At 48.9% G+C, this 14,074-nt stretch overlaps 1 protein-coding gene across 1 annotated transcript; it reads left to right on the top strand.

Annotated features, from left to right (window-relative positions):
- Positions 1-207: 207 nt before the first annotated feature.
- Positions 208-4,190, top strand: LOC126537564 (neprilysin-like). The gene is made up of 2 exons (XM_050184676.3): positions 208-1,008; positions 2,127-4,190. Exons 1-2 carry the CDS (start codon positions 208-210, stop codon positions 4,188-4,190), a joined length of 2,865 nt encoding a protein of 954 aa, XP_050040633.2.
- Positions 4,191-14,074: the final 9,884 nt, after the last annotated feature.

Genomic DNA, 14,074 nt, shown 5'->3' with positions numbered 1-14,074 from the left:
TCGCTCGGGCCCGTGCCGCACAGCGGAAACGCACGGAGGCCACCGTCGGCTCACTTTACCACGGACTGGCGAGATAGCACGGGAACAGTGCCTTCCATCCACGCTCATGACGCCTCAGCCCTCGACGACACTCACGACGAAGGTGGCCGTCGATCTTACCAAACGGCTAACAACAGTTCAGCGCGCCATTCGCTGAGATCATCACAAATGGATCCGTCGCACGCGCACAGGTCGCCCTCGCGACAGCGTCCTCAGCGTACCGCTGCGCACTACCTCGTGCCGGGAACAGTGACTGACCAGACAGTAGCCGCCGGGTCAATGGGACAGTCAACTGATGGCATCCCGAAGGGCGACGACGCTCATTATGCGCCGGACTTGCAGCAATGGCGGTGGCCAAGCCGAGCGAGCGCCCACAGCGGCAGCCCTCGCCAGCCCTCCGCGACGCGCGCCGACTTTCCTCGAGAAGACCAACAAACAGCGCCTCACGCCGACGTCTGGGCCCAAAGCAAGCGCAGCCCGGTCGGCAGCCCGTCACTGATGCAATCGCCGGAGCGCCGGGTAACCATAGACCCTTCCGCCAAGATGGAACTCGCTAAAAACAAACAACTCGACGGCGTCTTCCAGCTGGCCTCTGCCGACGCCGAACCAGTCGCTGGACCCCAATTTAGGGGGCCCGTACCGCATCAGGTCATACGATGGCCCAGCGTCAGAAGCGCTGACAAGGAGGCCGCCGCCCGGCGACGCTCCGTCGCCGAGCAGCTGCTCATGAGCTCTCCGAGCGGCCCGGTCAGCCCGATCGACCACGGACCCCTGGAGATGGCGGCCGGCATTGCCTCCAGTCGGCGCCAGTCGATGATGGTGCAAGCGGCCATCCAAGATCTGCCCAAGTTTTCCGAGGCGGGCGCTAAGCAGAAGCGGCGTGCCTCGATGGACTATCGGGCCCGGGCGCTGCAGAAAAGGGAACAACACAGCCCCCAGACCCGCGTCCCTAGCGTCAGTCCTGGCCATGTAAGTGAGCCTAACCAGAGCGAGAACTGATTGCGGCGAAGCGGATACCGAGAAAGAAACCATTGTTTCCTACAGAGATGTTACTATATACTACTGGCGCCGTTATCGTTCAGCTGCCATGGAAGTGTTGGATAGGTTATGGTTTTGTATAATCTTCGCTCTAATGGCTTAAGACTTTCTTGTGGCGTTTTTTATTACGCTTTATATTCATCAATTTCCGAGCAGTTTATAGTTTCTTAGACGCACGACGGCACCAAGTATCTGCACACAAGCGTAATCATTGCAAACTGTTGCATCTATAATTAAATGTTTGGTTCAAAATGATCGGTTTGCAAAATCACAAAGCTGTTTAAAGCCAGAAGGACGGTATTTAGGCAAGTACATGCACTACTACCCTTCATTACTACGTGCATTAAAATTTCATAACGTTTGTGTACCGCTTTTAAAGTAAGAAGACCTGAAATGGAAGCCACAATTTTGTGCTCAATAGCAGAACGTCATATTCGCAATCATGGCGGCTAAATGGGTGTATGACAATAGACAACTTCCCCTGTGCGTTTTACCAGTTAGGCCATATCAAAAATCGCGAAGATTATAGGAACGATCAAAAGAACGGATGCTCGTCCCAACTACATTGTAGCGCAGAGCAAGCTGTTGTCCGATAATTAAATTTCCGCTTTATGGTATTGCCCCCAATGTGGAACTAGGCTCACGAAAAGGGATACTCAGAATCCAACTAAATGCAACACCAAGGACCCAACAAAATCTCGTTCAGGTCCTCAGAAAATAATTCTTACATGAATTTGTCCTCGTCCAAGGATGGAATCCGGTACTACCACCTTTTCAGTGCAGTCGTCCTGTCAACCGCGTTAAGCCTACAAGAGGCTAGCAGATCACACCACGAAAGGGAAATAAACAACAAAGTGAGAGTTGTCAGCGACACCAATTATTCGCGGGTATTTATAGGGTCGAAGCTCGAAAGCATCGTGCAAGTTTGATCTTCTATTGCCTTATTCTGCGCAAATCCAAAGACTCGCTATCATCTCGTCGTAGTTAAATTATTCCGTCAACTGTAGCTCCATGCAATTAAGGGTTCCGTTCTCTGTTTTTGCTAACAGTACGCAGAACTAGAGCTGGAACGGCGTCGCCTTGACAAACTCCAGTCTCGCCTGAGCGGTTGCCGTCGCCACAAAAAACGCCTGGTCTTCGCGGCCATGGGCGTTCTCTTGCTTCTCGTCGTTATCTACTTGGTGCTAAGAGCGCGAACCTCGCTCGAAGACGGTGTCTGCTCCAGTGACGACTGCCTCGACCACGCCCATCAGCTTCTTCAGTCCCTTGACACGGCGGCGGACCCGTGTACCCGTTTCCACGCCTACGTGTGCGGAGCCAACAGGTCCCGACCGGACGCCCAGGTCGCCGAATCGCTTCCGTACGCCAAGCTCGTCGTCTCAAGCGTCGTCAGCGCGGCCACCACATCGGCGCCTCCTGCAGCAGATGGACATTACCCTGCGACTTCCAAGGCCCTGACCGCCTTGTCGACCTGTCTCGACGCACGAGCCACGGAGACAGCCGAGCACTTCGTTAGGTTCATGGAGGCACGCGGGATGCGGTGGCCATCGGTGGATTCGGGTGCGCAGGTGGGAATAATCGGAGTTTTCGATGTCCTCCTGGACTTAGTCGTGAACTGGAGGGTTGTTCTGTGGTTCGATGCGAAGCTCGTGTACCTGACCGAAGACCGCCTACCCGTCGTCGCCTTCGAAGAGCCGGGCGCTTTGCCGCTGCTGCGCATGCGGCAGGTGTCGTTGCTGGATGACGTCGCGTACGGCCGCGCCGTGGGGAGCGTGTCGCTTTTCCTAACCAACGGAACGACCGAGCTGAAGAACTCCGCCATCCAAGAGCTGCACAAGGACGAAGGAGCCATCAGGGACGCTGTTCTGTCGACACGCACAGATGAGCATGACATCCTGCTGCCACTGCACAAGGCTCATCAACTTTATGTCCACAACGCCTCCTTGAATGAATGGCGTGCTGTCATCGCGAAGCATGTGAAATCAACTCCCCTCGTTTCTATAGAAACGAAAATCCTAATAATGAAACAGTACTCATTCAGTCGGCTTTCGAATCTACTCGAAACTATCTCACCCGCACGGCTTCTGAACGTGATCGGCTGGATGTTCGCTTACGTCTACGTGTGGATGTTGAACGCCGACTTCTTATCCTTGGGCGGACGGACGGCTGAGAACGCGGGTGCTGGCACGCATTGCTTTCTCGCCGTCCATGAATCGTTCGGCATTGTCCAGGCGTCGACGATCTTCCACGCACTGTTCGATACCGAAGCCCGGAAGGAGTACATTTGGACGCTCTTCAACTCCACTTCGAGAGCACTCCTCGGCCAGCTCCAAGCTTCGGAATCTATCACCAACCTGACGAAGAAGGAAGCGGCCCTGAAGATCGGCAGCCACATGCGCGCCCAGTTGTTCCCGGCGCTACCGTTCATGACCGCCGAACAGTTGGACGGTCTCTACAGCATCTTTCCCGACAACTACGGCAAAGACGCGACGTTCTTCGAGATGTGGCTCAAGTCTAAGCAGGCCCTGCAGTTGGCGCTGTACAGCCCTTTCCACGACAACCTGCTGACCGCCCGCTACCGGTGGCAGTCTGGAAGCGCCATCTACCTCTACTCGGTGAATCTCGTCTGGCTTGCCGTTTTGGCGGTCCTCCCGCCGTCGTACCTGACCCGGGGCTCGCCGATAATGACCTATAGCGGTTTGGGATACCAGTTCGCCCGGCAGCTGGTCAGGGTCGTCGACGAGCGTGGCCGGAAGTTGGATTACACGGGCTCTGAGATACCCTGGTGGGAGCAACAGGGAAAGTGCGCACTAGACAGGGCTGCGACGAAGCGGGAAATGAAAGAGGTCGCCGACCTCTTCGCTCTGGACGTCGCGTTGGCCGCGCTCAAGAGCAGCGCAGCATCCAGCCATGAAGGCGGCCTGTCCACGCTCGGGATCAAGCTCCTGGAGATGTTCTCGCCGTTGCAGACGTTCTACATTAGCTACTGCAGCCACTTCTGCGACGATCCCGTGGAAGGGCCGGTGATGTGCAATCTGGCTGTCAACGCTTCCGACTTCGCAGAGGCCTTCGGCTGCCAGCGCCAGTCGCCACCGACATGTCTGTTCGCATAGCGAACTGGTCGCGGTCGTGCGCGTATGCTGGCCTTCCCTGCTGCGACATACGGTTCGAGGCAGCTCATTCCCTGTCGTTTCTTTTTCGAGCTAGGTTTGATAGCTCATCGGGCAACAGTGACAATTGTTTGTATTCTATTATCTAGTTATTCTTATACTCGCCTATATGCAGTTTCTAAGGTCGCCCGCGATACTGAGATTGCACACGTAACAATTCAGTGGAATGGTGTGCGAGACCTGCATACCTCGCTCCGTTTGTATGCATATGCTTACTTAAAAGATTCTTGTTTTGTGTGCTTTTTTTAATTGTATGTTTAACCATAAAGGGGAGGTTCGTGACCAATTGTTTTGTTTTAAAAGTCTCTGCAGTGGTCTGCGCCCTATAGCAAGTGCTTTTTTGATGGTAGTAATAGGCCAAAACGTAGGATGACAGATTCAATCACGTGACTTAAATAGTGACTGGATAATCTCCCGACTGAAGCCCGTATGCGCCCATGAATATCGACATCAGTGCTACTGCGAAGGTATGCTATAGGACCAACCTGCAAACAGGGCTGACGTTAACAAGTCGCTGTTTTACAACGCGATCAGACAACGAGGTTCCCAGGCCGGAAGAGGAGGCATGCGGATTCTGACTGGCAGTTCCTCTCGTCGGCTTCCAGAGGTACAGACTTCCCCATGGTGGTGGTGCTGTCGCAATCTCGAGACACTCAGATCACGCGACCAAGCGACGACTTCACGGAAGCGAGCATCGCCTGGCTTTCCTATAGCGACGGACATTATATACCTTTCGGACCCCGTAAACAACGCCTGTATTCACAATACTAGAATCGGAAGCTCTTTGTTCACCCCACTCCGTTGATTACAGCGCCGCTCCTCGGTTGAAGACACTGCGATTCCCAAGGATTGTTGCGGAGTGTTAACGAAGCGCAGTGAAGGCCTTCTCGCAGGGCGCCGTTGCCATCAGCTTTATTGAGTCTGGGTGGCACGTTGAGTCGGGGGAACGTTCTAGATACGGCAGTTAATCTCCACCCAGTTGGAATGGCCGGCGTGTATCCTGCAAACTGACTTGGATGATCGCAATGGTGGTCACCCCAGCTATGTGGTGGAGCTTGGCATTGAGATTATTGGCACAAAACAAGTAGTTATTCCAGTCGGCAGCCAGCGAAGCTGTGATTTGGCAACATCGCTTTGTTCCACTCCGATATCCAGTGGCAGCAGTACGCACTCCCCGAATTATCAATCAATCAAACAATAAATGGTGACAGGACGCAGACCTCGTTGCTGTAGAGTATGAATGAATGAATGAACTTTATTCCCCCTTTTAAGAGAGGGGAGGGGCCGGGGGGGAGAGAGTATAAATAAAAAGTGCACGATATTCAGCAGCAGCTTTGATTTTCATGCTTTTTTTTTTAAGAACGCAGTTCTTAGGCGCCCGTTCCTGGGTTGAGCGTCGCTGTCCCTCAGCGTAACCTCATGATCGCGCTCGTTCTCCTGCTCCTGCGTTCGTCTTCGTCGTCTTCCACAGCTGGCTCCGATGTCGCTCATCATGCTAGCGTTACCAGACGGCCCCTCCCTATGTGAAGGCGCTGACGACACTGGCCTGCTGCCAGTCGGTATGGTAATTTCGGTCTCAGATTCTTTGCCTCAATGTATAGAGAAATGAAAACACGTATACAGCAGCGCTCAAATTTCGCATTAGGTACTATCTTAATTGTCGGATATTTTTTTTCTTTTACACCTGGGCTACTAATCTTTTGGTCAACAAGGTATCTGCCGCCGGATAATTGCTACCACAGAATACTAAGCGATGACATTGGGCCAGTGAGTGCACACCAGGCCCTGTCAGCGTAGTGAAACGATACATCACGACATAAAACACGGACATATTTATAACGTTTCATCGGTATATTTAAAGCACGCAGACCTCATAATTGAATAGCGCTTGACAATGAACGCCTTCACTGATTTTTCTTCGCCTGAGACTGAGGCTTATCGGCTGAGTGAGCGAGGCATTAATTATAAATCTACTAGATCCACGATCATAGCAAAACCGGCGACGCATCGATTCTTTGGAGTTGATTGACGACTTTAGTGCGATCTATCTCGTAGTGAGTGTGTAAGTGGTGACATATTTTGTGTGATTATTGTTACGAAAAGTGGCACATACATACCCAGGGACACATACTCGGCGACCCAAGCTGGCGTCAAAGAGGTTTATTGAACCGCAGCACATACTCAGTGTCTCATGCTCCGTGACCCAAGTTCGTCAAATATTGTCATTGAAAAGCGGCAAGTACGCAGTGCACCATAACCAGTGACCTTAGTTGGTCCAACAGTTCATTTTGAACCTGGTTTCCTCGGCACAGCAGCCCGATGCTCTGCCTATTTGAGCATGGACTACTCAGAGCCCGAAGTTTGCCAGAAACAGGTTAGGCATGGACATATATACATACATACCGCAAACTGGGTGACGTCCCGAAAGAATGCTAATAGCATTAATAGAAACTCCATTAACCAACCTTGTACCAAGATTGAATACGGCTTGACACATGAAATGTGACCTGGTGGTCATGCCTATTGAAGGTTTTGGTTGAATCAAGCTGCACGCACTTTGGCCTCTTGTTCGACGTTGCCTGTAACACACTCGAGCACATCACGCGCAACGTGAATATTAGGCTGAATTGACTGGCTTCTAATGCCGCATGCCAGTTTACCTGTTAACGAGGACAATATGTCACATAAGTTGGGATTGAAGAAGGTACTGCTAGCATCGTTTTGTTGCCAAAAGGTAAAACCCCTGAACTCAGCTGATGGTATCATGCAACTGAATGTCATAGGAAATTCCCTTAATTATTGTCTCCTTTTCTGCGAAATTTCTATCGGCAAGCTTATAGTCAAGGTTTTTGCCTGCCGCATTCTACGAGTGGAATGCTGTCTTCATTCCAAGAAGGAATGATGAAGCCAAGCTGCAAGAAGTGGAAGTTTCACGCCACATCACTATACAATGTAGATGCGAGGTGTTTGCAAAAATATTAGCTTGTCGACTATATAGGATGTGATCGCTTCTGTGGTTGATGATTACTAGGCGCTATAGGCCACAGACTCGTGCACAAAAAGACGCAATATCACCTTTGACTTCGCTCGTGCATGCTGGTGCTTTGGGTTGTTTGACGCGTGCGCCGCGTCGCTTACCAGCAACTGACTTAAAACATTTGAGTGCGCGAAAGTTTTCACCATCCAGCCTTCGTGGCAGCTCGCGCTTAGAGACTGTATGTGACAATGCATCGTCTTCTGGATCTGCCCAGGCCTTAAGGAACAGGTTGTATCGTTCCTCCACCCGACACCAATAAATCAGTGGTGTGGCCATCAAACCGTCCACGTCGCCTTGTTGCTGTCGTCAGACACCCATAATCCAAGCCTTGCACAAACACGTCGGTCGGTCCTTATGGTAGCCCCTTGCAGAACCCCGAACAATGCTGGGCAGCCAGATACCTGAAAAACGCTCCGCAGAAAATTTGAGTCTCACAGTGCTTGGGGTATGCATAAGTTTTATAGTGAAGCTTTATTTGCCTCTCCCTTGGACTTTACCGTTGATTCTGCAGCGGGCCGGTGTCTTACAAAATCCGTGGGTCATACTGAATGTAATGTCATCGTCCCGCCGTCGTCGCCGTACATTTGTCATCGCTGCTTGCTGCACTCTTGGACGATTGGTCTTCACCCGACATAGTGCAAACGAACACCCGATATAGTGCGAATTGAGACGGCCTGCGGCTTCATGTGATGCACGTAGGCACGAACCTGAGTTCCAACGCCGACGTGATCTCCAACGCCAAAACGCCGTCGTCGTCATTTTATCGCCTTTGTACCATTGTCATCATTCTTTCGTTGTCATTTGATCGCCATACTTTCGCCTTCTTCACTCTGCCGCTGTCACTGCGTTTTCAAATTGTCGTCATCACGCCACCGTCTTCGAGCCGTCCTCGCCACACCGCCATTGTCGTTCCATTGCCATCAGTCCACCATCGTCCTTCAATTGGCGTCATGCAGCTGTCGCGATGGCATCGTCGCCAAAGAGTTGTCGTCGTGCCGTCGTGGTCATTCCATCGTCGCCATGTTGTCGTAGTGATTACACCGCTATCAAAACGGTGTCGTAATGCCGTCGTCGTCATACAGTCGTAGACATTTCAGCATGGTCATACCATTGTCTTCATGCCGCGCGGTCGTCATATAATTGTAATCAATCTGGCATCGTCATCCTTTTGCCGGCATGCCGTCGTCACCTTTCCGGCTACTCTATACTTCGTCACACCATCGTTGTCACTCCTGCATCGGCATCACTTTGCTGTCGCACCGCCGTCGTCAAAGCAACGTCGTCACTCCTGAGTCGTCATCTAAAGGTCGTCACGCAGTTGGCATCATTGCATCATCGTCGTGCAGTCATCGTTATGACGTCATGGCAGTTCTATTGTCATTTTCTAGTGATTCCCATTGTGGTCGTGCCGTCTACGCGCCGTCATCGTCGTACAGCCGCCGTCATTTCGGCATCGCCATACCGTTGTCGTAATGGCACAGTCGTTATACCACTGTAACCTTACCGTTATACCGTGTACCCCTGTAACCACTGTAACTCATTATGTATTTGCATTTGTATTTGTATTTTTTGTATTTTTATAATTCGCTGCTTTCTTCCTGTTAAGTAGTATTGGTGTTTTGTTTTAACTTTAGAAAAGGTCCCCCTACAGTGTTTACACTATGGGACCTTTTTCTGTACTATATATCGATATTTTTGTGTCTGCACTAAGTATTCAATAAACTTCAAAATTCAACTTCAAACCTGTTTAGTGTCGTCACATCGTCATGCCATCGTCATGATGTCGTCGTCTTTCCATCTCTATTATTCTCTTCATAACACTGTCGTCGTCACTCCAGCATTGACATCACGTCGCCGTCGCGCCTTCATCGTCACGCCGTTGTCATCATACCATCGTTTCGTCGTTCATGCGTCTTACCTCAGGGTCGTCGTGCCGTCGTCTACGCGCCGTCATCGTTGTGCAGCCGCCGTCATTTCGGCATCACCATACCGTTGTCCTAATGCCACCGTCGTTATACCACTGTAACCTGTTTAGTGTCGTCATATCGTCATGCCGTCGCCATGATGTCGTCGTCTTTCCATCTCTATTATTCTCTTCATAACACTGTCGTCGTCACTCCAGCATTGACATCACGTCGCCGTCGAGCCGTCATCGTTACGCCGTTGTCATCATATCACCGTTTCGTCGCTCCTGCGTCGTTGCCCCAGGGTTGTCGTGCCGTCGCCGTCACATTATCTGCCTCATTCCGTCCTCGTTACGCAGCCATCGTCATGCCACCGTGGTCGTTCCATGGTCGTATTGTCGTAGTGATTCCGGCGTCACCATGCCATTGTCATCATACCGTCATCGTTATACAGTTATCTTCATGTCATAGCGGTCGATCCATCCTTGTCATTCCTTAGTCGCCATGCATGGCATATGTACGAGCGAGTGCCACAAATTTATGTTCTGCGAGGCGGTTCACAGTGAAAATGTGTGCAACTGGGTCGTGTGGTCTGTACTTGCAAGTGCTCGCTAAGCAGGAACAGCGTTCTTCAAAAACATCAATGAAAGCTTTGCCTAAACCAATTTCCTGGAGCAAGTGGAATCCGATGATTTTGCTTTTCATGCCGAGAATTGTGTAAGGCTGTTTTATTTTACCTGTAACGCTAAATTGTTTCCTCTTTTCGGGAAAGAGCTTTCGGCACACCCCTTCACACACAACTACTCTGGTCCCTCAGTAACCATGTAGTTCAGTTGCTGAGTACGAGGTCGTGGGTTCGATGCCTCTCTGCAGTAGCCACGTCCTGATGGAGGCGGAAACAACACCGCTATTGCAGAGAGATTTCGGCGCATGTTAACTAACGTCCGTACGGTCAAAATTAATCCGCACAGTGGTGTCTCTGATAGCTACATAGTCGCTTAAGCTTGAGATCTAAGATTTAAGATTAAGATCTAAGATTAAGAGTGGGTTATAAAACTTCATTATTGAAGATTAAGTTAACTCATCAATAAATGTATACTTAGCCCCAGGCTATAGCATTAGATGAATTTTATAAAACTCGTTGCTCTTAATAAAACAGGAGGCTCGTGCAGACGGGCTTGCTTAGATGTGCACCATTTTTTTGTAGACCTTGTCGTCTGCACCACGTAGATGTAGTCCCTGGAAGCTACTGTTGGCTATAAAACCTCGTTATCACCTCTGAAATGTTGCTCCTGTTATTCTCGTGCATTAGGGGCACGTCAAAGCTCCCCTGTTGGTCAAAATTAATCCGGAGTGCCCCACTAAGGCTTGCCTCATAATCAAATCGTGATTTTGGATCGTAAAACCCCAGAATTCATTGCCTGTTAGACAGATCTTGAACTTTAGGACAAGTTGCCTGACGTTCCCGTGTCCAAATCGGCTTGTTTTGAAGTTTATCGGAGGAATAGGCCGGATAGAGCGCGCTAGCTGAGCCTGACCTCTCTGACTTCTTTCAAATAAATTCCCTATGATCTGTCGAATGAATACAAGCGCTCAATAGAGACGTTGAGACTTCTCATGCAAATCTTCCTGCACATGCCACGCATACAGTGAAGCTTGGAGCACATCGTAAAAGGTGGTCCTACTGAGCCAACAGTTTACCTTCGATACAAACGAAATGCGATACCAAAAGAAATTTGAACGTCACGCGTACATGCGTGGGCCCCTTTGTAGAGAACAGATGCATTCAGAAAATTAATTACGCCATTCTAGAGAATCTGTAGCGGCATTGTCACCTTTGCAAGAAATATCGAAACGTCACTATGACGTATCGGCGCACCCCATTTGTTCTCTCTTTTTTTTTTTTGCGTTTGAACAGTTGTGGCTCAGCAAATGTTGCAGAAACTTGCCAAGTTCACTTTCTGGCGCTTTTAGAGGGCAATAAAGTAGATTTTTACCGATTAATAAAAAATTAAATACGCCCGAGTATATTGGCGCCGTCAAAATCAATGACGTCACGCCGAGGTGATGCGGAAATTTCAAGGAACGGTCGCCAGCCGTCTTTCGTATTTCCGTCTCCTCTCGCGTATCGAGCCTCTTCTCATGGTAAGAGTGGTTCTTTCGGCATTAAAGAGTAGTTTACTTGTACAGCTCACATATTTTTGCTGTCTAAACGTACCAAAAGCCCGTGATTATCACATATGATTATTGCTAGGAGCACTAAGTACGGGTGGTCTGACTTGGCTGAACAAAACATTCGGCAACGTCCAATTTAGAACATTGATTGATTGATTGATTGTTTGATTGATTGATTGATTGATTGATTGATTGATTGATTGATTGATTGATTGATTGATTGATTGATTGATTGATTGATTGATTGATTGATTGATTGATTGATTGATTGATTGATTGATTGATTGATTGATTGATTGGGTTTAACCACCCAAATCAACGCTCGAGCTACGAGACACCGTAGTGGGGGCAACGAATTAACTCTGACCAACTAGAGCTTTTAACGTGCTGACGCCGCTGGGTGCACGAGCGTCTTCGTATCTCGCATCCATCCAACTCTGAACCCGAAACGGAGGTTTTGTTTACAAACGTGGCCCTGAAGAATCCTCAGAGGCAAATGACCAGAGCTACCTAAGTGAAACATTACATACAGCCATTCGGCACACTGTATACTTAAGCGTATACTCCCGGCAATCACCCGGCAATCTCCCGGCGATCTTCCGGCAATCACCAGTCACCCCCGTCTTGCGTCAGCCGCCTCCCTCCTTATATCTGCGAATTTCCAAACTTCATCAATCAACCTAATCTCGTTTTACACTCGACTGAGTTTCCCTGTCTTTTGAATCCATTCTTTTGCCCTGAAGGATCACCGTTTATCTGTTCTACGTATTACAGGACCGTCCCAACTCCGCCTCTGCCTTTGAATCTGAACTGCGATATCATCTCCCCCAGTGCGTCTTTTAATCCACGATGCTGTATCTTTATCTTTTAATGTGACGCCTTTCTCCTGCTGTTCCGTCTCTTGTTGCACGGTCCTTAACTTTTTCTCTTCCTTTGTTTCCATTTTTTGCTATCCTTCAAGAATTTGTATGAAGCCGCTAATTTTTTTTTTTTTTTTTGTATCTAACATTGGCTTTTCCACATGATGAGTGTCATTACACGCGGCTTTGCCGGCTGTATCACTACTGCTGTGTCGGAGACGCCGCGATAGCAGCCATAAATTATCTATAGAGGCTGTCTAGTCATGTTAAGCGCGGTTTCAACCAGGGACAACGAAGTCAATGCTCCTTGTTCGTTTGTTGTATATAAAGTAGAAAACATATAGTCTTGTGACATATTATTGCAAGATTGCTATCATCGGAGACAGGTCAATTAACCGATTATTGAGACAGAGATAAGCCATCGATTAACCGCTTATAGGAGTTCTGAGTCACTTGCAATTTCACATTAGCGGAGTCGCCTTAATTTGATACGGATAAACACACGCGCTCGTTTTTATTTTATTTTTTCAGTGTGTGTACGTGTATCTAGAAGTGTGCTGCAACAATATAGGACAAACAACTAATCCATCTATATATTTTCAGAAAACGTTTCTTTCCTGTGCATCTCGCAAAGAGCACAATTAGGCGCCGCGTAAGCTCCACTTTCAGAATCACAATCAGGATCGCGGTTTATTGAGTTATTAGGTGTAATACAGATATGAAGATACGGAAAGAAGTCCCAGAGCACAAGGCTGTATTCAGTTCACAGTGTATTTAACTCCCATGAAATCGATTCGGTACAAAACGCCCCTTCTCCTTCTTTGAACCGCAGAATCTTGCTTAATGTGCCCTCTTTCCTTCCCCATTTTTCTCGCATACTTTCCTCAATGACATTGCGACACTATCTTACGTGCTTATTTATGCACAACAGTCAGCACTAAATTAGCATTTCGCACAATTAGATAGTTTTCGAGATAATATAGCGTCCCTGACAAACTTTGAAACTTGTCGGGATAGCTTGCACACATTTTATTCCTCTAGCATTGCACGATCAAGTTCCACGATTGTCTTTGTATCCTTCATGAAGTGTAAACGTCGGCCTCTTCCTATACGTATTTGTGCAAATGACTTAGAGAACTCCCCTTCTAGCGTCGAGATTGTGTCTTCGTGCTTCGGCTCCTGCACTATCATGTCAGAATCTGCACGTCATCACGAAATCGTCTCAAGCTTCCTGCTCCTGCAACCGTCAGACCATTGACTCCAGCTAACATTCAGTTCCCCGTCATAGCAGCAAAATGATCGAAAGGGAAACACCGCAGGACATGAGGGAGCAAGTCCTGGCAAGATGACTTCCTCCGGCTTACACGAATGCCTATACAGAACACTCGACACCCCAAAGAATTTGAATTCCATACACAGGCAGATTCTCAGGCGCTTTCATTAAAAAAAAGGTGGTCCCTAAAAGGATAAATCAAGGCTGGTTCAATACCACCAAGAACATAGTAACAAAGGAGAAAGCAACGCATGCAGCTTTAGAAAAAAAAAAAAATAATAAAACACCGCGCATATGCTCGGGCACGTGGACGTCCTCTCGTTTATTTTGCATGGTAATCAGACTAGCACCGGAGTCGTCTTTGATGTCATAATTGATACTAGCGACAAATAGCTGCAAGAACTGCTGTCTTCAATCAAGGTCATTGATTTCCAGCGCTTAGGCTGCTTTATAAGCGCTACGTTGCCTTTAGAGGGAGGCACCCCACCTGCTGGCGTCAAGGTGAGCTATATGAGACATACGGCACCCTTATATGCCCCGGCCGCCGCACTGTCACAAGCGTTTAAACTTGGGCAATG

Source organism: Dermacentor andersoni, chromosome 4 (assembly GCF_023375885.2).
Source record: "Dermacentor andersoni chromosome 4, qqDerAnde1_hic_scaffold, whole genome shotgun sequence".
Taxonomy (NCBI): domain Eukaryota; kingdom Metazoa; phylum Arthropoda; class Arachnida; order Ixodida; family Ixodidae; genus Dermacentor; species Dermacentor andersoni.
This window is presented reverse-complemented; position numbering and strand designations above follow the sequence as displayed.

Coding starts and splice junctions, on each gene's coding strand:
- LOC126537564 (XM_050184676.3), top strand. CDS start 208: ATGGATCCGTCGCACGCGCACAGGTCGCCCTCGCGACAGCGTCCTCAG. Junction 1,009..2,126: donor CTAGCGTCAGTCCTGGCCAT/GTAAGTGAGCCT, acceptor TTTTGCTAACAG/TACGCAGAACTAGAGCTGGA.